We start from the raw sequence: 22,993 nt of genomic DNA, 5'->3' as shown, positions 1-22,993 counted from the left end.
TATTCTTCGTTAGTGTTATTGGCAGGCTACAAACCGACGTTTAAGGTGCATGCCGCCACCCACTGGACTGGAGTGTAATATATATCTTTACTCTAAACCAGGGGTGTCAAACTCAGGGCCCGAGGGCTAAATCCGGCCCCTCGCAGGTTTTGATCCGGCCCGCATTTCAATTTAGTTTCACAATAAATTTGGGCCCACCTAGTTTTTGTCGCTTTTTCCAAAGTTTTTGGTGCTTTTTTTTCCCTGCATTTTTGATGTTTTTTTTTCCTGCATTTTTGATGCCTTTTCTGGTGGTTTATGCGCTTTTTAAAAAATGTTTTAGGGACTTTGTTTTAACCGTTTTGACGCTGTACTCAATGTTTTTGTCACTTTTTCAGACAATTTTGACGCTTTTTTTCGGCCTTTTTCCAATTTTTTTGCCGCTTTTTTTCAATGTATTTGTCGCTGGCTGAGGAACTTTTTTGGGGCTTTATGAGGCCCAAAATGTAAGTGAGAAGACTACAGTATATGAGACATGCAATAATACAGTCAAAATATTTGACTTTTTCTCTTAAATAAACACGTCAATAATCTCTACATGTCTGGCACTCGATGTGATTCTCATTTTCCAGTGTGGCCCTCTGGGAAACTGAGTTTGACACCCTTGCGCTAAACCATAGACTGTCTATGCTCTAAACCAGGGATCTTCAACAGGGGGTCCGGGGCCCCTAGGGGGTCCTCAGAGTCAATGCAAGGGGGGCCTCCAAATTATTGTTAATTTTTAAAAATGTTTTCAAAAATTAAAAAGTCTTAACATGAATCCAACAAAATATTAGAAAATATAACTCCCCACTGATGATAGGTTTACTGGCCTATAGGTAAGGTAGTCACTAAGGCAATCCACAGATGCATTTCATCCTAAGTGTTAGAATCATTATATTATCAAATGATAGACAGAGACCACTGAAGATATATTAAAGTTCATTTTACTTGAGAACCCAACAAGGAGGCCTTCTCCGCACTACGGAATAGTACAAACAATGACCTAACGAAACGCTTTCTACAACAGCTTTTGTAATACCACGTAGAATGTGATAATCATGATACAAGAGTTGGTGTCGTCAGTTGTTTACCTTGTCAGAGTTGATGACGTCTCCCCTATCTGGTCTGAGAGGGCATGTATGCCCTCAGGAACACACCGTGCTCAAACAAGGACACGCAGTGGCTCCATGTTATCTTGTTTAGAGTATTCAGTATAATATTATTCTATGCAAACAGTTTAATAATAACAAGAGAGAAAGTATGTAAATCAAAATGTCTCTAACACTAACGATTCACTGTGCCACATGTATGTTTAACATTAAAACATGATTTATAAAATCATGGCAACAATTATTAGGCTATTTTAATGGCTTAGTTTTCTATGGTAAACAATAAAATAAGTCACCATAGCTATGCTGACGATACACAACTTTATATAACTTTAACACCAGGAGACTATAGCCCAACAATTGAACAAATCAACAACTGGATGTGCCAAAATGTTCTTAAATTAAATGAAAGAAAAACTGAGGTGTTCGTTTTTGGAGCAAAGGACGAACGATTAAAGATCAGCACTCAGCTTCAAACGGCAATGTTGAAAACAACAGACAAAGCAAAAAATCTAGGTGTAGTCATGGACCCAGACCTGAATTTCACATTAAGACATTAACAAAATCAGCCTAGTACCATTTTAAGAATATATCAAGGATTAGAGGACTTATGTCTCAGCAGGACTTGGAAAAACTTGTCCATGCTTTTATCTTTAGTAGACTTGACTATTGTAATGGTGTCCTTACAGGTCTCCCTAAAAAATCAATTAGACAGCTGCAGCTGATTCAAATGCTGCTGTCCGAGTTCTAACTAAGACCAAGAAAGTGGATCACATTACTCCAGTTCTCAAGTCTTTACATTGGCTTCCTGTGCCTCAAAGAATAGACTTCAAAATACTTCTGCTGGGATATAAATCCCTAAATGGCTTAGGGCCAAAATATATTTCTGATCTGTTATTGCACTATGAACAACCCAGACCTCTCAGGTCGTCTGGGACAGGTCTGCTTGTTGTCCCCAGAGTGAGAACTAAACAGGGGGAAGCAGCCTGAAGACCTTTCTTTTTGATGTTTCCTATTCTTCATTTTTATATTGAACTGTTCATTTTATTCTTGTATTTTATTTCATATTAATTTTATACTGAACTGTGAATTTTATTTTGTATTATATTTGTATTCGTCAATATTTTCGGGGGTCCGTGGTCTAATTTGTGTCAGTTTAGGGGTCCTTGATGTGAAAAAGTTTGAGAACTGCTCTAAACAACACTAATACAAATAATAAACACCATTAAAATAAGTTATAATCTGAATATTAAATCTGTTTCATTTAAACATAAATTAAAATGCCTGTCCTTTGATTGTTCCACTCCACCTGACGGTGTAATGGAATGTTGTAATATCAACAATGAAGATGACAACAAACATTCTAAAAAAAAACCCAAACATTTATTGTCATACCTAATTTACAATAAAAAAGGACACAGTCGCATTATTATTCATAAAACTCAAACATGCAGGGTGGTCATAAAAGGTAACTTGTGATCATCAGATTCAGTCAGAAATAATTCTTATTTGCATGTGACCAAAGTGTGATGACAAAAAGTTCAAAAAAGTAGGGTAAAATTGTTGAGTGGAATCTCTAGTATAATTAGAGAAATAGAGGAAAAGTACAATTTGTCTTCCATTCTCATTTAGTGGAGGTAGAAATCCACACTGACGCGTGGCTTTGCCAGCGTTACTAGCTGTCGGACTTTATCAAGCTGCCAAAGTAAGCAGTCACGGTCTTCAGCTTGTTGTTGAGAAGGTTCTGCTCCACCTCCACCTTCCCTCCTGGACCAGCCAGAGAGGCTATCTGTGGAAACATGGACATGGAGATAATATATTACTAGGGGTGCATGATATATTGACTCAATAGCATTATCGCGATATCACATTGCACAATATTATATCGAAAGTGTTGCGATAAGTATGCAATATTTTGTTTATTTTGTGGAGCGCTACGTGGCTGTGTGGCTTAGTTGCGTTTGATTTAGAGCTCGCTTGAAACGCTGTAATGATCATGTTTCATTGGCCAGTTACCGTGCTACTTGCACATGTTAGTGCACGTCAGGGCACTGGTCCACTACGTGACAAACCCTATGGAGTGTACCACGTGTGTGCATATTTCGACAGAGTGACAGAGTAAGTGAAGAAAATAGATAGAGACAACTAAACAGAACGAATCAGAGAAGCGAAAGAAAAGATGTGTCCTGTTCTCTTTATTTATTTTATACTGTACAACTAGTAAAATCAGAAAGGCGAAAGCAGTGCTACTTCTGCTACTTGGGCGGAGTGATATGCTTTGCAGCACCTGAGAAGCCCCGAGCAGATCGGCAATGCTTCGCCTTTCTGAGAATATAGTTCCCAGTATGTATACAGTTAGAAGATGGCTGTGTCTCATGTGACCTTGTTATTTGTACACGCTGTGACTATACAAATCACAACATGTAAATAGGAACATGTTGGCGTTATGTTATCACTTATTGGGAGCAGTAGGCTATTTGGAACTGATTACCTTCAGGATCCGTGCTAGGCTAAGCTACCGGTGGAACCGTCGGACAGAGTTACGACACGCACGGAGATGAGAAGGGTATGTATGGACTTATCTAACTCTGGGGGATACGGTGAATAAGACAAAGTCCCAATAAGTCGACGTGTTCCTTTAAACATTGTGGCATTTATCACATAGTAAATTATGTTAATGTTCTTGTGCAATAACCAGGGTTTTTCCTGCATAGAGGACTTTTTGGCGCGCCCCAAAGAGGTTTTAGCCAGCCACAAAGGAAAATCACCAGCACCAAAATGACAAGAATTGAGATTAAAAATAGCAATTTAAATCCTCTATAGTATGTGTTTAAGAGCAATTTACCAAACAACCGTTGAACAAACAGAACATAAACTTGAATGTGAGAGCTAATCTCAGTTTTATTACTAGGGTCAGACAGAAATAACAGGAAAATGAATAGACTTCTGTCAAACACAGAGTCATGGCCTTTACTGTACGCGGACTGATCATGCTTACTGCCGTGCGTAGTCCCCCCACCCCCAATGGCCCATTCTGAACCAGGAAAAAACTCTGAATAACTAATGGCCTGTTCACCACTCATGCATCCAGACACATACAGTAAAGACTGAACATACAGACCTGATCCATGTCAGCATTGCGAGGTAGGAAGTACACTATGTTGTCTGATATCAGTTTGGCCAGGCGGAATATCTCAAATGTGTCTACAGTTAAGGATGAAAACCAATATTTAATACAAACACAATCCACTTTTTCAAAAAAATTCTATTTTAAGCTGCATTTCAGATTAAATGGAGAGTAGATATAAAGTGTTATTTCCTTTTGTATAGAGCTGACATTTTGTCCAGAGGGCAAGTGCTACAGGAGAACTCGAGGAGTGTCCAAAGTAAAAGGGTACTGTAAATGTAATGACAATCTGCCCATTAGACTTTGATATTTCATGTGTACAAGTGGAAATTATGTGCAGTTGATGTTGCTAGAGGAAAGATTTAGGGGGTCATCCTCTCGAGACCATGAATATACACTGCAAATTTCATGTCCAACATTGGCCATCCTCACACCTCATTGCTTGTGACACGCACTCCAGTTACGACCAGCACATATTTTAAAACCCAAACAATAAACATCCAAGGGTAGACGAATAGAAATTATGGCCAATTCCCATGTAATGAATGGGAATTCCTTATTGTCATTCTGTCCTTCCTCTCATAGCAGATAAACCATTGTCAGTAAGGTTCTATCACCCCCCCCTGCTTCTACATCAAAGGATATCCATCGGGCTGCATCATGGTCTTGATGTCAAACACTTCAGCAGTCAGGTAGTCTGGCCCTCCCCATGGTGGTGAAAGGAAGACCACATTGCCACGGAGACGGGGTGCCAGCTGAAGAAAGTCCCCTTGAAGGAAGTCGATTCGGTCAGCAACGCTGTAAACCATAGCATTGTGCCGTGCCAAGTTCAAGCGCACCGGGTCGATATCAATGGCCAGGACTGAGAGTATGACACAGAAAAGGAACACAGCAGCAGAAAGACAGTGACTACAGAATGTATGGAATATCCGTACAGGGACTTACATTTCCAATCTTGCATTAGGATTGACACTGGACAGTCAATCACAGGGTTAAAACAGAAACATGGAGGCAATTCAGAGGCGTAAATGTTCTTCCACGCTTGACATTAATTATGGAGTTCCTCAAGGGAGCATTCTGGGCCCTGTTCTATTTTCTTTATACATACTCCCTTTGGGATACAAATTATTACTCATCATAATGTAAAATACAACATTTATGCAGATGACACACAATTGTTGATGTACCTTAGTTATTTTAAACTCAGACCTATTCTTTTTCATCTTTATAATTTCACAAAAAAACGTTTTCATCTTAGACACATAACAAAAGTTAGAATATTTCTATCTCAAATTAATGCTGATACATGCTTTCATTATGAGTCACTTAAATTATCGGAATTATTATTTTTTTACTAGATTACTACTAGATTACTTGATAAATCTATAAAATATTACGGTTAATTCGGAATGCTAAGGCTAGGATTTAAACTAACACAAAAACACAGAGAGAGAAGTCCACTACTTGTGACACTGCACTGGCATCTTGTATCTTTTACAACTGAAGCCTTACACAACTGAGCACCTTCCTATATTGGTAACTGCCTTTTACTTTATGTTCCAGCCCATGTATCGCTGTCAGATATATCTGTGATAAAATGAAATCCGGCAATAATATTGTCTAATGTATTAGTGTTAATAGTAGCTCAGAAGACCATTATCAACCACAGCCAGCCTGTAGTGGGGCAATTAAACGAGAGTAAGAAAAATATATTACAAATACCATTCAATACTTAATTCATGACATAAAAACTTAAGCCTAGTTCTTTCTTAAAATATACTGAACTATTCTTGTAGAAGTCGGTGCCAGACAAAAAGATACTGATGAAAAAAAATGTGTCACCATTGATATTGTGCACTGATAGAGGTGAATGGATGTGCAAGAACACACACACACACACACACACACACACACACACACACACACACACACACACACACACACACACACACACACACACACACACACACACACACACACACACACACACACACACACATATTAGGCTTACCTCTCTTTCCAGTGAGGGCGAACTGGATGGCATTTCCTCCCACACCACAGAAGGCGTCTATGACCAGCTGAGAGTCCGGGAAGCTGTGCTCCACCCTGAGGGCGATGTGCTCAGCGATCCTCTCCGGTGTCACAGAGAACCAGCCCTCTAAAACCAACAACAATGACAATGATGTGTGTGTCAGACAGAATCTAAGAAAGTGCGTGTTAAAGAACCATAAGAGGGATTTAAAGCTATAGTTTCTGTCGCCCCCATGAGGAATTCTAAGTAATGACAACAAAACTTTCGGTGCATTCACATGATACAAGCCATCCGTGATCGCGCCACCATGCCCACCCCCTCCTCCACACAGTTGCTAGTAGCCAAGGAGGACACGGAGGATTAAAAAAACATGATGGACTCTTCAGAAGAGGTCATTATCTTCACTCAAGTTTCTGCGACAACAGTTTCTGAACACACCCATACTGAGAAATACAGAGAGAGTTGTGTGGAGCTGATAGTCTTAATTAGCTTTGTAACAACATTTGGCAATGGCTTAAATGTAACAGGCGTTCATTAATATAAAAAACTAAATCAAATCCCTCGCATTTGATTGTGTACCACTTACAAGTGGGCGGGGCTTAGAGTTTAGCACAATGGAATTGTTGGGTCTTTGTAAATTATAGAGTGTGTTCTAGACCTGCTCTGTAAAGTGTCCTGAGATAACTCCTGTTTTGATTTGACACTATAAATAAAATGTAATTAAAGTGAACCTATCCTTTAAGACTTCGTCCCTGCCTCAGTCTCTGATTTGGAGCATGTCTTCTGCTTCACTCTGTTGTGCAGTTTATACTGATTGTTGTGTTCATGTGATTTAGCAACTCATAAAATGTCTTAAAATGTAACAAAGTACAATACTTAAAGAAAATGCTGAAGTCATTTTTAAAAATGCTCAAAAATACAAGTACACAACAACAAAGGCTTCATTACAGTAACGAAAGTCAATGGAATATTACTTGGTACTTTTTTACTACAGATAACTTGAGTGCAGCCTGACCTCGGTCCAGCTGGATCCCTTCATCGAAGCGAGAGAAGAGTCTGTAGCGTTGAGCCCAGTATTTAGCCAGCTCCGGTTCAGCCGCCATTTCTGCTGGGACCGGCTGCTTCCTCGCTCGTTTACTTTTCTTATTCTTTGGCTTCTTTCCATTTTTCACGCTTAACTCTACACACACGAATACACATTATTCATTATTAGATTGCACCAATTTTCACCAGGATTGTCTTATTTAAAAAAGAAAAGAAAAGAAAAAAAACATACATGCCATCAGAATCAATTGACTGTATATGCTTACCACTGTTGCCTTCAGGTGTGTCAGATATAAGAAAGTCAGGAATTTCTAGACATGGTAGCTGTCTAAAGGGCTGATCCTCCTCCTCCATCCTCTCACTATCCACAGTCCCAGTAGCAGAGTTGAGAGTTTGCTCTGAATCTAAACTGGACAGAGAATTAGACTTATCTTCTTCCACAGCCTCTGTATTTCCTTCCTCAGCACTTTTCATATTCTCCCTGCTCATCTTCCTTTCTTCTCCCGTTGCTCTTCTCAGAAATGGAGGCTTATCCTCCGGCTCCTGTGTGCTTCCTCCTCCCATCTCACCCTGGTTACATGGAGTCATCTGTGTCTCTCTCTGGTTCTTTTCAAGGAAGTTTTTGACCTGTGAAACAAAGAGTCTTCTATATAACATTCAAACTAATAAAACATTTGGCTACTTTACATTTCTGACTGTCATAAATAATCCATAGGGGTGGTTTAACCCTCCTAGCTCCCTTCCTATTCTTCTACATCTCGACACAAACCAGATGGGAGTTCAAATGCTCTAATGTTGTTGATAAAACTTCATAGCGGACCAATGTGCAGTTTGGAATATTGTGTTTGCATCTTTAAAACACCAAGCTAAAGATTGGGAGAAAAGCATAGCGTAGTTGCAGCCAACTAATACGGATTACCGTCATTCAGGTAATTATCAGTCATGTAAAGAAATGTTTAATAGATGCTTCCTTTCACAAAAACTCATATAGTGCCCTAGTGTGGAAACTAAACGTGTGGTTTTGATACAACTCTAGTCTTGCATTGCCAGACCTTCCTCCACAGCGCGGAGGAGGAGGGTCTGGCTAGTCCACACAGCATTCCGGGATGGGAGAAAAACGTGCTCTGGTTTATTGGCATTTCTTTAAACCAATCACAATCGTCATGGGCGGTGCTAAGGCCTGGGCAGAGCAACGGTGCCGCTGCACAACAGTCTCGGGAAGGAACTTGTTTTGGTGGAACATGTGTACGTTCAAAATTAGTTTTAGTCGTGCAACAGAAAACTCCGATTGGACAGATAGTCTAGCTAGCTGTCTGGATTTACCCTGCAGAGATCTGAGGAGCAGTTAACCATAGTCCTCAGAAATCCACCGGAGGTTAGAATTCCAACCTAAAGAAAGCAGAAGGTGACGGACATCGGTGGCAACGGAGCAAGTGGAACGTCGTGGATATAGACCGATACAACTCTAAAGGCCAGACTAACTAATGGCGTAGCCCAAATGCACACTGTGGTTTATTTATTTTATCTAATGGAAAAGTTTCTTTTTCCACCTAAACCATATGCTTTCCAGAGGCTGAGAATTTTCTCAGCAGAGCTAAAAAAAAATCAGTAACACTTTACTTGAAGGTATCTACATAAGAGTGACATGACACTGTCATGAACACATGACACAGTCATGACACATGAACTCTAACTCTAACCCTAACTTGTCATGACAAAAACCATGACATAACACTTACTAAAAGAAGTGTTATGTCATAAACGTTTATGACTTGTTTATAATGTTTATGACACGTTCATGACCATGTCATGTCACTCTTATGTAGATACCTTCAAGTAAAGTGTAACCAAAAAAATTAATCACTTTCTGACCTTACCCCTTTCAATTTGAACAGTTTTTTTCCTAAATGTTAACCTATATGAGTGTCAGAACGTGGTTTAATTAACCAGAACTGATCATTCATTTTATTTATAGTATCAAATCATAACAAGAGTTATCTCAGGACACTTTACAGATAGAGTAGGTCTAGACCACACTCTATAATTTACAAAGACCAAATAATTCCAGTAATTCCCCCCAAGAGCAAGCATTTAGTGCAACATTTAGGAGACAGGGATGCTCAAAGTTGACCCAAATTGGATGACCCCCCCCAACTAAAGACATATACGTATAACGGTATGGATTTCTGATCAACGGAAAGCTAACAAAAAAGAATATCAACAATTTTAATACTTTTGGTCTTGGTTTAAAAAATTAATTTGCAAAAAATATGTTTTTATATGTTATAGGTAGACACTTCTTTACATCTTCTGAAGTTTTCATGTTGTGCCCGCTATCAGCTGAGCAACAGCAGACTTCTGAGTATGTGGTGGAAAGGTCTTAACACATGAATCCTAAATGTTGCCTATGATTTTCCGTTTTATCACAATTATTTCAGTTCTCTCTAAATGATGTGCCGGTGCAAATTGAATTAAAAAAAAGTTAGGCGCACCACTGCAACCAATGTCAGAAAAGTTAGTCTGGAGCTGTGACCTCCTGCCTTGCTCTGTGCCCAGAGTGACAGGCGTCTCAGACAGCGTAAACCCTTCAACAGTTTGCCGGCGGTACCTTGGTGAGGGAGCTGCTGATCCGTGGCTGCGTGTTCTTGTCTCCACACGTCTCTGGGAACCTGATGTGTTTGCTGATGCTGCGGACCGCTCTCTTAGCCCACCGCTGCTTCTGATGCTTCTGACCAGCACTGCCTTTGAAGCTTAACACACTGTCGAACCTGAGACACAAACAGAAATACCACCTCATCCTGAGAGCCATTTACTGTGTGATGACTGCTCCAACATGTGTACACACCATGGCCCTTAACATACAGTACATAAATACAAGACTCTCAGCTAGTACAGGGTTTCTGCAGGTTTCACCAAGTCAAATATAAGACCTTTTTAAGACCATTATAAATTAAATTTAAGATTAGAAGACCTATATCATGACATAAAAAAACAAACCAAAAGAGTCTGGAAACATGGCTAAACTTGCACTTCCCGATAGCTGAAGAATAAAATCCGTTCTGAAAGAGACTCGTGTGCTATTGCACTCGGCTGCAATATAAGTTGCATGTTGTTCTCATTTGTATTCGTAATTCAGCGAATAATATTTGGAGTAGGGAAAGAAAGAACTATAACACCACGGGGAAAAAAAACTACATTGTAAAGCATGGCAGGAGCATTTCAATGAGAAAATGTAGACCTGTTTGAAATTATTTAAGGCCTAGAACACAATTCTTCAGCGAATTTAAGACTTTTAAAAAGGCCTAAAATTTTTATTTGGAAATTTTAGACTTTTTAAGACCCCGCAGAAACCTTGTAGAATGAAATGAATACCATAAATACCAAATCTCACAGTTTTCATTTAATAATCACTCTGGTTTTCCACTGTACATATACACTCAGCTGGCAGTTTATTAGGTCGGCCTAGCTAAAACTAATGCAGTCCATTGTAACGGCTCTTCAATAAGTTATTTGTACTGGCTACTTATTTACCAGTACAAATAATATTTGACAGTGTGTTGAGAAACAGTAGTTACTGGATGATGTTATGTCCCTGATATATGACTGCACAGAAGTGAATTTAGAGTTTTCCCTGCCACTTAAGGGAAAGCACACGTGCCTTAGCATTTTTGTGCTGCACCTAAAGGCCCTGACACACCAACCCGATAATCGGCCGTCGGACAGTCTGGCGAGGTCAGTGACTCGAGTCTGTTGGGTGTGTTCCGTGCTCCTGGAGGAGCCGTCGGCCTTCATTTTGGCCGACCTGACTTGCTGGGTCGGAGGGCGGGCAATCAGAATCAATGACCAATCTCATTGGTGGAGTTCTAGCCCTTGACTAGGGAATCAGTGCACTAATGTTAGCGTGACGAACGGCTCTCAAAATCTGAGGAAAATCTTTTAAACTGACCTTTGTCGATCTGAAATGAAGACAGATTCAGCAACTGCGTGGCCTATTTCTCGCTTAAAATGTTTTCAGAAACACGTTTCGGTGAACTAGCTTCGTAAAATATGAGATCGTATTCTGAATGCGCCGCCATTATGCCCGGTTGAAAAATCCGGGAGCAGCCAGACCCACGTGACTCGTTCGTCCAATCAGCTGCCGGGTTTTCATTTTTTGGGCGACAATACAGATTAGCGCCGCCTGCTGTTACGGAGACGTATTACGTATCGCTCACGCGAAGAACGCACGCTCAAGTCGGTGTCGCTTCGGTGTGTTCCGAGGCACTTTTTTGACCAACTCGGGGAGACTGATCAGTCCGACTGCCTTTCCTCCTGACGGTCGGCTGTCGGGTTGGTGTGTCAGGGCCTTAAGCTGTATGAATGTAAAAACAATGTCGAACAGCATCAAGATGTGTCTGCTGGAGGCCGCTTCACTTCTGACACAATTCCAAAAGATGTTTAAAGCGCAAGTGAAAGGGCAAAGAGAACCAAAAACACAGGAGCGTGAACAATCCGACTTACAGAGGCTCTGGGTTGTTTTTGAGTCCCAGTTTGCTCCAGGCTTCCTCAGGTGTCAGATGTGGGCTCTCTTCCACATCCAGCTCATGACTGCAAACAGAAAATACCGATTCAAGAAATACATGCCTTCATTTTAAGCAGTTTAGGCCCACAGGAAAAGCATTTTATTATGGATTTTTTGTGTGTAGCATTTCTTTTTGCATTTTACATTTTCTTCATTCAACATACATAAAGTACAAATGCACCTGCGTTTGACTTTAGCATGTCTTCCTTCTGGGGGTTTGTCATCATCGTCATCATCTTCTCCATTTGGCATCTTATTCCTTGAGCCGTACTGTCTGTTAGAGCTGCCGGAGCGCTGCTGGGAATCTGAGTCAAAACATACAAAATATTTACCAGCACAACTCAGCCCCAATACACATTATAGCACATGGTAGCGATTTTTCAAACCCCTCACTACAACCCTAATATGTGATACTAACGTTGCTGATCCACTTTTGCAACACGACCGAAGCATGGTGTCGCTAAAGCTTCCTGAGCAATTTTGTAGTAGGCCGTCTAGAACAAAGGACCCGCGAGAGACTTCCCCCAGTCTCCCCTGTGCTCTACTTCTACCGGATAGTCACGTCGAGTTCAACGGATTCATTTGCATAAAGATAGGCATCGGCCAGCTTTTTGACACGCAGCATTTTATTTTTTTCAAAGGCAGCGTCGCCTTCCCGGGATGCTTTGCGGGCGCGTTAAAGTCGATTGACGTCACCCATAGGAATAGAGTGGAGCGTGGCGTGACAGAAATGCCGCACGGCCAGGTGGATCTGCACGGTAAGTCTAAAAATATTGACTTAATGAACGTTATACAAACAGTATTACGCAATTATAAAAAATAATAATAATGTACTTAGAAATTGTGAGCGAGAGAGAGAAGTCAGGAAAGATGAAGAGAGTTTTGTAGGGGGAAAAGTTTTGAGTTCTCCTGGCCAATGTGGACATGTGATCAAACACATGCAGGAAACATTTTGTTGAGGCCACGGTTGTAAAATAAGGTTAAACTACTTCTTTTTCCAACCTGACTGAATGTTTAAGCAAATCATTCCTTAAAACACCAAAACATTTAAACATTTGTTTTTATGTGACTATTTCAGACAAAAGTAGCTTGTCCATTATTGTGACTTTGAAGAATATCAGATCACACTGTATGACTCAATTATGCATGAAATGCAGGGAAATCCGAAGGGTTCATTTACTATTTCTTGCACACGCGTATACTTTTAGTTGCTACCTGTCTGTTTAGCTGTGTTGTCCTGTGAAGAGGCAGCAGGTCTCTTGTTACTATTCCCACCATCAGAAGGAGGATCCATATCAGCCACACTCACGCACCGTCTGTCTCTCTCGGAGTCGGATCTCCCAGCTGCTTCTAATGTGCAGCTCTGTCCAAACAGATCACTCAAAACCTCGTCGTCATCATGAAGAGCCTTCGCTTCTTCTATATGTTGGCTCTCAGCCCCAGTCTGTCCATTCCTCCATTCCTCTGTGTGCGTCTCCATGCATCCGCCCATTACCCCTGCTGCTGCGTCTCCACCACCAGTGTTTCCATCACAGACGGACTGGTCAGTGGTCCAGCCCTGGGCTGACCAATATGAGTACTGCTCCCAGTAGGAGTAGTAAGTCTCCGCGGCATGTTTGTCCCAGGCAGCTTTTGTGTCTGGGTCATCCCAAAGAGCCGCCACTGCTCCTGGATCAGTCTGTGGATGTTTCTCCAGCCAGCTGCTCCACAGCAGAGCTTCACCCTGTTGAGCTTCAGGAGATACAGAGGAAAACGGATAAGAATCCATCCGTCCACTATCTGTAACCGCTAATCCTATTCAGGGTCGCAAGGGGCCGGGGTTACACCCTAGACAGGTCGCCAGACTATCACTGGGCTGCCACATAACATAACATAACATTTTTTATGCATAGAGGAATTTTTGGCACCCCCTACCCCCAAAGAGGTTTTAGCCAGCCCCAACGGAAATCACCAGCACCAAAATGACAAGAATTGAGAATAAAAATAGTGATTCAAATCCTCTCTAAGAGCAATTTACCAAAACAAGCAGAACATAAACTTGTATATGAGAGCTGATCTCAGTTTTATCTCCAAAGTCAGCCTGTACCAGACTCTCCCAGTGATTTATTTAAATATTAATATTATTTTTTAACCAGTTTTGTTAATTGTGGTTATATTTACTTAAGCATAATATATTTCTTTGTTCATCAAATTGACAGAAATAACAGGAAAATGCAAAGATTCCTGTCAAATACGGTAACACAGACTCATTGCCTTTAAAAAAAAGGCACATTCTGAGCAAGGAAAAACCTTGCATAAGCCTCTTTCACACATGCACTGCAAACCTGAAATGATCTAGACATCACCCGGCGGAGCTGTATGTGAGAACAAGATGTCCGAATCAGTCGGATCGGCCATGAATCGGTCTTTGCCCTGCCAGCTCCTTAGTACCAAGCCTGTGTATTCTCCAACTGGGCCCAAAGTGTGACAATTCACAGCGATTCAGCGAGCGGGGCGTGTTAGTGACGTTTCATGCGGCTTGCTCAAAACAAACACCCGAGGGTGACGCAGAAAGATGATTGATATGAAGACGGCAACATAAATGTCCAACTGGAGAGATAACAAGCATTTTATGCAAACATAACTTTGTTTATTCATCCAAACAACGCCACGCACATTCAGGAGACACAAAGTGTGTACCATTTCATACCACTGGCACAGCGTGTAATTCGCTTTCTTAAAAAAGGTACACTGTGTAGGAATTTCTCCCATCTATAGCGGTGAAATTGTATTTTGCATTCAAATGAATAGTGCTCTCTAGCGCCTCGCTTTTTCAAATGCGTGTTGCAACTACGGTAGCTGTTATGTACCAAGAAGTTTTTTGGCGACGAGGATTCCTTCTCCTGCGGCTCGGCGTAAGTATGATCCTCCATTATGAACTAAAGTGCAGTGCAGGCTTTCAAAGTTGCCGTGGTAGTGACAAGCGCCTCTCACTGATCTCCTTCTCCGTTTCAGCTGGTTTCAGTCACGTGACGCTGGCTCTGAACGAAAACGCGTCGTGGATTAGCTAGTGCTTTATGTCCCTCTCAGCGATTACAGTTTTTGGACTTGGACTTGCCCGTCCAATGTAAATACAGATAAGAAATTCTTCGCTTACAAGGATAAGTCAGATCATTGGCAGAGGTCATTTTACACCAATGAGGACATATTTATGAACGAAGACATTGATTTTAGCTAATACAATATTTAAAACACTACACAGTGTACCTTTAAGTTATAGAGAATCTTTAGGGACACATTCAGGTCAGACTTGGGTGCTGTGTTGGGAGTGTTACAGAAATGTTACAGGTCTGATCTCATAAGATCGCTGGCATGACTTTAACCTAAAAGTGACTCGGGCGTTTATTGGGACGTGAGACCAGCATGTGAACTTGTCAGATCATTTAGATGAGGAGTTGCTTGTCTAAAAAGGGGGCATTGGATGTGTGCATCATGCAAAACGAGACACTATTTTAGTTTGCTGTCCATATGAGTGTACTGATTATTAGAGGATGTCATTTTCATTGGGCATTACATGCGATTTATATTTAGACTGTTGCACCTACATGTAATGTCTGAAACATGTTTACTAATGTGAAATAGTACAATGTTTAATTTTCATGTCCTCCTCTTTACCCCAGTAGGTTTCCCAGCCAGCAGCTTGGGTCTCATGTGTTCCATCCTCCGGTGGATCACACACTTCCTTCTCTTCAACTAGGTAAAAAAACAAAAAAAAACAAGGCAGTGTAAAAAAAAGTCACATATTGATCCAAACTTGACAAAAGTGTTACTTTGTGAAATATGCTTCAATCTGATGCATGTAAATCATAAGAGCTCGTAGACTAATTATGAGGAACCTGGTCGAGCTACTTGGTTTACTATTCATTCACTTGTGAATAAAGCTTCTTGCTGGGCCTCAGTAACTTGTCCTATATGTAGTTTTAAATAATAGGGCTATCTAATTGCAATTATTTTGGCTGATATTGCGATATGATTCACGATATTGGAGGGAAAGACATTTTTTTTAATCATTATTCTCATTGAAAAGTATTAAAAACATTTTCTTTTTAAATGATTATAGTATGACGTCTCTGCAGCACCACAGTACTTCATTCAGAATGGTTTGACACATACACTCACCTAAAGGATTATTAGGAACACCATACTAATACCGTGTTGCCTTCAGAACTTCCTTAATTCTTTGTCTCATTGATTCAACAAAGTGCTGGAAGCATTCTTTAGAAATGTTGGCCCATATTGATAGGATAGCATCCCCCACACCATTACACCACCACCACCACCACCAGCCTGCCCAGTGGTAACAAGGCATGACGGTTCCATGTTCTCATTCTGTTTACGTCTTCAACTGTCCAATTTTGGTGAGCTTGTGCAAATTGTAGCCTCATTTTCCTATTTTTTAGTGGAGATGAGTGGTACCCGGTGGGGTCTTCTGCTGGTGTAGCCAATCTGCCTCAAGGTTGTGCGTGTTGTGGCTTCACAAATGCTTTGCTGCGTACCTCGGTTGTAACGAGTGGTTATTTGAGTCAAAGTTGATCTTCTATCAGCTTGAATCAGTCGGCCCATTCTCCTCTGACCTCTAGCATCAGCAAGGCATTTTCGCCCCCCCCCCCAGGACTGCAGCATACTGGATGTTTTTCCTTTTTCAGACCATTCTTTGTAAACCCTAGAAATGGTTGTGCGTGAAAATCCCAGTAACTGAGCAGATTGTGAAATATTCAGACCAGCCCGTCCGGCACCAACAACCATTCCACGCTCAAAGTCGCTTAGATCACCTTTCTTTCCCATTCTGACATTCAGTTTGGAGTTCAGGAGAATGTCTTGACCAGGAATACACCCCTAAATGCATTGAAGCAGCTGCCATATGATTGGTCGATTAGATAATTGCATTAACGAGAAATGTAACAGGTGTTCCTATTAATCCTTTAGGTGAGTGTATTTTGCCTTTAAACCTCCGGTTGTCCTCGGGTCAAATTTGACCCCTTTTAAAAATGTCTATATCAGAAATATGGGTTTCTTTTTAACCAAATTACCACAAAAAAGGATGGATTCCATACAACGCTCTTTGCAAATATTATTGATCACTTTCATTGAATTTCGGGTGAAAATTAAAATGGTTTCAAATCAGTATCCTGACTAAACTCATCCACTCAACATACGTTCCTCTGATCTTAACTATTAGTCAAAATAATTCATAATTTCAGTTTTTTTTTTTAACTCAAATATTATGTTTAATTGCATATAAATGAGGTTTACTGACCATGAATTAAAAGAAGAGTAGTGTAAAACTAGTGGTAGTAAGTTGGTGTTAGTGAAAACCAAAAACAAAGTCGGAAAAAGGGACGAAAATGTCAAGTGTCAAAAAAAGTTTCTGACCCGGGAGGACAACACATATTGCGACCCTCCTGCGATTTGGATATTGCACTAGTCCATATTGCGATTTTTGCTAAAATTGCTATTAATTGTGCAGCCCTAGTAAATAAAAATAATCACAATGAGTTAATGGCATTACCTTTGTTGTCAACCTGTAGATCGTCTTCCTCTTCCTCCTCTTCAGCGGATTCTGCCCAGTGTGTGGCAGGCTTCCTGTTAGACCTCCTCCTCTGTCACATGACCAAAGAAAGCAGCATTCAGCAGCAGAAAGTGTTCCAGACATTTCAGTTTTACATTTATTTCACAGAGGTAACTCAAACAGCGTAACACTGCACAGACACCCGGCATGAGGTCCGACTTACCGCCCTCCTCGTGTCAGAGGAGCAGACAAAGGCCAGAGGCAGACCCATGCTGGCCATCAGCTGAGTCTCTTCATCCAACACCTCCTCTTCCTCCACCTCAGCCTCCCCTTCTTCCTCCTCTTCCTCATCTGCTTCTGTAAGTTGAGTAGAAATGTATTTCAAATGGAAACATCATTTGGACATCTTTGATTTCACCCGCTTAAGGTGCAATGTGTGTTGCCCATCTTTAACTTTGGGGTTGATGGTGTGTGTGTGTGTGTGTGTGTGTGTCATGCCAATGCGCCATTCAATCAGTGGATAACTTGGCAAACTTGGGAATTTTAACAACACCAACTGAACTAAAGCCCCCAGTGTATTCTGAAAGATACCACCCACCCTCCTACTGTAGAATGTAAAACAGGAAATTGTATAACATACCTTGGACTACAGTGTCTCCCAGATCAGATGAGAGCAATCTATTATCAGAACGATACAGCTCCCGATCCCTGGACAGAGTCAGAGAACACAGACAGGAAAAAAAACAAAACAGAAAAAAGCTGATAAAGGCCATGTATCCAAACTTCATTCTACAGTCGCCTACAGTTGTCTAACTTGAAATTGTATTCATCACAATCAGAATCAGCTTTATTAACCCGAGGTTTGCGTAAACAAACAAGGAATTTGACGCCGGTTAATCTTTGCTCTCAAAGTACAACACTCACTTAACATATAAAGAATAAAAACAGAAAGGACAGAAAGAAATATAAAAAAAAATACTGTTAAGTATACAGTATAGCAATACAACAGAATTTACAAAATGACAAGAAATATACAATAACAATCGAAGAGAGGGAAGGAATAGTGCAATATCAGCATAGTCTGAGATTTAAGATTTAAATAGAAATATAGTGCTAAGGCAGTTCAGTGCAATGGTAATATATTAATAACAATATTGTAATTGTAAGATTGAACTATACATGAGGTAGATGAGCAGAACAGTGTTGATTGACTTTGTTCAGTGGAAGGGTGGGGGCTATTTCTGAGCGTTGGGGGGGAAAAAAATCAGACATCCGTGTCATTAACTGCCAGTGGACATAAAACAGATATGAGAAGCTTGACTTACTGCACAAAGGCTCTGGAGCAGAGACAGTGGATTTTCTCCTCCTCCTCTTTAGATGAGAGTCTCCTGCTGAAGAAGATATCCGCCACCACTGTCACCCTGCTCCTCTCCAGCATCATGGCGATCAGCTCGCTAATTTCCAAGCACACGGCAGCACGAGCACATACGTTCCCACTACTGACTGTTACGCCTGTGTCAAAACCATAGACTGTAAAAACAAACCAGCATGGGTCATGGCATGGGTTCAGGAAACTCGATTTCAACAGTTCCGCTCAGACAACACTGGGACAACACTGACATTTCCGGTTATGTCTTTTCAGAATAAAACTGCAGGACTTGAAACTTCAAAAATACAACAAATGAACAACACAAATGCAAATAAACACACTTTAAAATGTCGTCCAGGGCTACATTGAAAGAAAAGTAAAAGTCATGGGATTCCCTCAAATTCGGTCATATATTGTTTTTGTGAATGAAAGAGGAGATGTGGCACCATACCGTTTTCTTAACAATGCTGCTCCACAAATACTGAAATTGTAGGCCAATACTTATAAAACAATATACTATCAAACATATTGATTGTGAACTTGTGTTTTTAGTTATTAGAACAATGGCAATTACTGTTGGTTCCGATTATATTTGGCTAATTTCAATAGAACCTTTTCCTTGGATTTATTTTATTAGACTTCTTAGATTGTATTTACAACACTTTTTTAATGTCGAACAGGAAGTTTCAGTTGTGTTGCTGCCATTGACATATAGGTTGCTGCCCTGTCGGGTGCATGGAGGCTGAGTGGAACCATGGAGAGTGGAACCCGAGTGGAACTCATCTATCGGTACGGTGTTTTTTTCCAGGGACACTCGAATCACCTGTGTAGTGTCACACTGAAAGCGTTCCGCGGCTAGTAGGGTTAGTTAGGAACACGACAGTTGTTAGCTAGCTGACGTTACATAATTGTATGTTGTGCTAGTGTAACATTAAATATACAGTGGCGTGTTTTTGGTGGTTCTGTTCACAGAGTGACTGTTTGAGGTATCGTTAACGTTTTCTGTGTTTATTCGGTGTTTAACTTAGTGTAGGTGACGTTGGCTTGCTGTCACTCTCAGATTTTCCAGTTCTGCTCAATAAACATAACGTTATACGTTAGCTTACTGTTTTACCGCTCCTGTCCTCTGTTATCGCATTTAGTTTCTTCGCTGCTCTAACGTTACTCCTTATGGCTAGTGTGTAACGTTTATATTAACACTAAAGCTAGCTTCCATTAAATGATAGGTATATATTCCCTATCGTCCTTTTCTAAGTAAATATGTTGTCCGTACAGAGCCTCACATAACGTTAGATAACGTAACATAACGTTACATAAATAAGACGCTGATGTTGGCTTTAGATTCGCAGCTTCCGATTCAGCAGATAAGGGAAGCATAGCATAACTTAAATTGCTGAGCGACTGATACTACGTTTTTGAAATACATCAGATAGCTATATGTATCCACATACACATTGCTACACATAGCACATACTCACATGCTCACATGGCAGTTAACCGACGTGTTTTGTAGAGTGATGCTGTGGCAGAGGGTGAACTCTGCGTTTAGCTTTGCTGTTAAGGTCTGAGAGGTTAGGGGTGGGGAGACCACAACACAACTGTCATTTGATTCAGTGCAACTAATAGGGCTGGGTATCGTGAGTCGTGACTATAGTGCCATTCAAATACCAATACTTACTTATTACAAAAACCCTTGAAATGTACCTGTATTCCCCCTAACACAGACAGCTGAAAAAAACTGTTTATCTTCATGAATAAATTGAGCTATTGAAATAATAAGCACAAGTGAGATGTGTTTTCCTCTCCTCTCTTTTAGTTCACCTGTGTGAATGCAGATGCTCTCCATGTAGTGTGTTCCTTCCCCTCGAGGCTGTCATCAGCTTCTGTGGCTGACAGCAGAGCAGGATGTCAGACAGTGGGAACCAGTCCTGTCTGATGGGAGCAGAGGACACCGTCTCCTTCCTGGTATGAACCCTGTCCATATAGTAGAAACACTTACAACATGATAAACAGTGTTTTCCCTGGCTTTGTGGAAGACTTAGGTGCGCGTAATTGGCGTGGGGTTTAGGCGTCCTTCCTCAAAAAAGTGTTAGATTTTTTTTATTAAAAAAAAAAGCAATATCCCCATACATTTTGCGTCTCTTTGTGGGTTTTTGTCCCTTTGTAGTCCTCTTTGGTTTGCGTGCAGTTTAGTGTCCCAAATTCCACTATGGCCACACCAAGACCCACCCTACGAAGCAGCTCGATTAGTTAGGGTTTAGGCATTGACCTCGAGTGGTTAAGGTTAGGATAGCCGATTGGTCAGGGGCTAGGACCCGTACAAATGGGGTTACGTTGCGGGGAATTTGGGACACTAAACTGCACGCATGCCGTCCTCTTTGAGGTAGTTTTGTGTCTCTGTTTCACATTTTGGATACATATCTGTGTCTAAAACGTTGACAAATCTAGAGCAGATAATACATAAACATTCAAAAAGCTATAACATGCTAAAGAAGTCCGACTACAATCATTAGATCTGATGAAAGTCTTTTAGTTACATTCATTCGTCTTAGGAGCTGCCCAAAACGGCTCGGCTGCTGCATCTAAACCTCATAATGGCAGGGGAAACCCTGAGAAAGATGATGAATATAAGAAGAAAGGAAACTCGTACTTTTATTAATCCCTCTCGGGAGTATACCTTTTTTTCATTCTATTTCTTATTTTATTGCACACACATAGGAAATACACGCACTTGCATCAACCCCCCCCCCACCCCCCCCATACTGTATATTTGGCTCGTGCATTCTGCTCATGCAATGCTTTAGTTTTATTATTCAAGGAGTGACGGGGCTGCAGCATATTCTTTTTATTTTTTTATTTTATTGGTTTATTTGAAAGGGACCATGCATATTTATGAACATTGTTGTGTTGTAAATGTAAATATGCCAGAATTAGTAAAAGTAACTACTTGTCATCTGCAGTCCCTGGGCAGGTGACATAGGACTAACATAGAGACAGCCAGCAGTCATACAGCATTTATTCACTATAAATTAAAAAGGTACACATAATGGTGACATATACATTGACAAAACAAACAACAAAACAAAAATACATGATGACAAAGACATTGTTGAATATCATATTGAAAAAGCAACAGGTTCAGCGATGCACACGTGTTGCTCACACGGCATATGTGGTGCGGGTCATCCCTTTGGTAAACATGAAAGTCTGTACAACATTTCACGGCAATCCATCCAATAATTGTTGAGATGTTTAAGTCTGGACCAAAGTGGTGGATCTAACTAGTGATGTGTCTGTCTTGGTCCACAGGTGTGTGTGTTTCATGCAATGGAGGAATGGGCAGGCCTTGGGCAGTTGGAGGACTATCTGAGTGTTTTGGAGTATCTGCTGTGGGTCTTCACCCCTCTGGCCGTCGTCTTCATCCTGCCCTTCCTCATCGTCATCCTCATTTACCTCTCTATACTCTTTCTTCATGTCTACAAGGTATACAAACACCCTTTCCCACCATCCGTACTGTGTCAATATCAGTTCATGTAATTTACCAAATCTTAACACCCAAAAAATTATTCAAAATGCAATCCATTATTTAGATAGATGGATGGATAGATGGATGGAATGAATTAATTAATCCCAAATTGGGAAATTACTGTGTTACAGCAGCAGGTATAAGACACACAACATCCACCCAAAATAACAAGAAATAAAAAATAAAGAAAGTAAAAATACAGTACACCTATTCAAACTTGAAAAACAATGAAAAAACAACGTACAACATAAATACAAGTAAAGAATAAAACAAATATACAACCAGCATACATACATAGCATATATGAAAAATATAGAATAAATATAAACGTATTATTTATTTTATCCCAAAAAATAGGTTTTCAGGGTCGACCTTTAGCTCACCCGGTAGAGTGTGGGCCCCATGCAGGCTGAGTCCTTGGCAGCGGCCCGGGCTCAAATCCAACATGTGGCCCTTTGCTGCTTGAATATTAGGGATAAGCATTGTGGACAAAACTATTGAAATAAGATCCAGAGGGCTATTTCACAAAACCTAGATAGCGGCTTAAGCCGGGATTTCCCAGTTATCCCTGACCAGGCTAACAGCCAGGATGTATTAATCCTGGGGCCTTTTCTGTTCACTCAGCAGGGACTACGGGCGGAAATTAGCAATTTGCT

The 22,993-nt window shown here is 40.7% G+C and overlaps 2 protein-coding genes across 4 annotated transcripts in view; one reads left to right on the top strand and one right to left on the bottom strand.

The window, feature by feature from the left end:
• Window positions 1-2,491: 2,491 nt before the first annotated feature.
• On the bottom strand, window positions 2,492-19,043 carry tgs1 (trimethylguanosine synthase 1). The gene is made up of 15 exons (XM_078264943.1): window positions 18,768-19,043; window positions 18,083-18,150; window positions 17,666-17,799; window positions 17,443-17,533; window positions 15,549-15,626; window positions 13,110-13,625; window positions 12,076-12,199; window positions 11,834-11,920; window positions 9,942-10,101; window positions 7,600-7,960; window positions 7,305-7,469; window positions 6,269-6,415; window positions 4,903-5,119; window positions 4,252-4,330; window positions 2,492-2,919 (listed from the first exon to the last, which is right to left on the bottom strand). The coding sequence occupies exons 1-15, from the start codon at window positions 18,881-18,883 to the stop codon at window positions 2,806-2,808; spliced, it is 2,457 nt and encodes an 818-aa protein (XP_078121069.1). The 5' UTR covers window positions 18,884-19,043; the 3' UTR covers window positions 2,492-2,805.
• A 489-nt stretch (window positions 19,044-19,532) lies between these two features.
• Window positions 19,533-22,993, top strand: part of tmem68 (transmembrane protein 68) — a 14,327-nt gene continuing 10,866 nt past the window's right edge. For 2 of the 3 annotated variants that reach the window (XM_078264940.1, XM_078264942.1), the window contains exons 1-3: window positions 19,639-19,797; window positions 20,628-20,776; window positions 22,121-22,294. In XM_078264940.1, coding sequence (XP_078121066.1) covers window positions 20,717-20,776; window positions 22,121-22,294 — 234 coding nt within the window. In that variant the 5' untranslated portion in view covers window positions 19,639-19,797; window positions 20,628-20,716. Of the gene's footprint in view, window positions 19,601-19,638; window positions 19,798-20,627; window positions 20,777-22,120; window positions 22,295-22,993 lie in introns of those variants that run through there. The other variant, XM_078264941.1, reaches the window with a different exon arrangement.

This window comes from Sander vitreus, chromosome 12 (assembly GCF_031162955.1).
Source record: "Sander vitreus isolate 19-12246 chromosome 12, sanVit1, whole genome shotgun sequence".
Lineage (NCBI taxonomy): Eukaryota > Metazoa > Chordata > Actinopteri > Perciformes > Percidae > Sander > Sander vitreus.
Note: the sequence above shows the minus strand (reverse complement) of the source record. Positions and strands in the feature narration are given on the sequence as shown.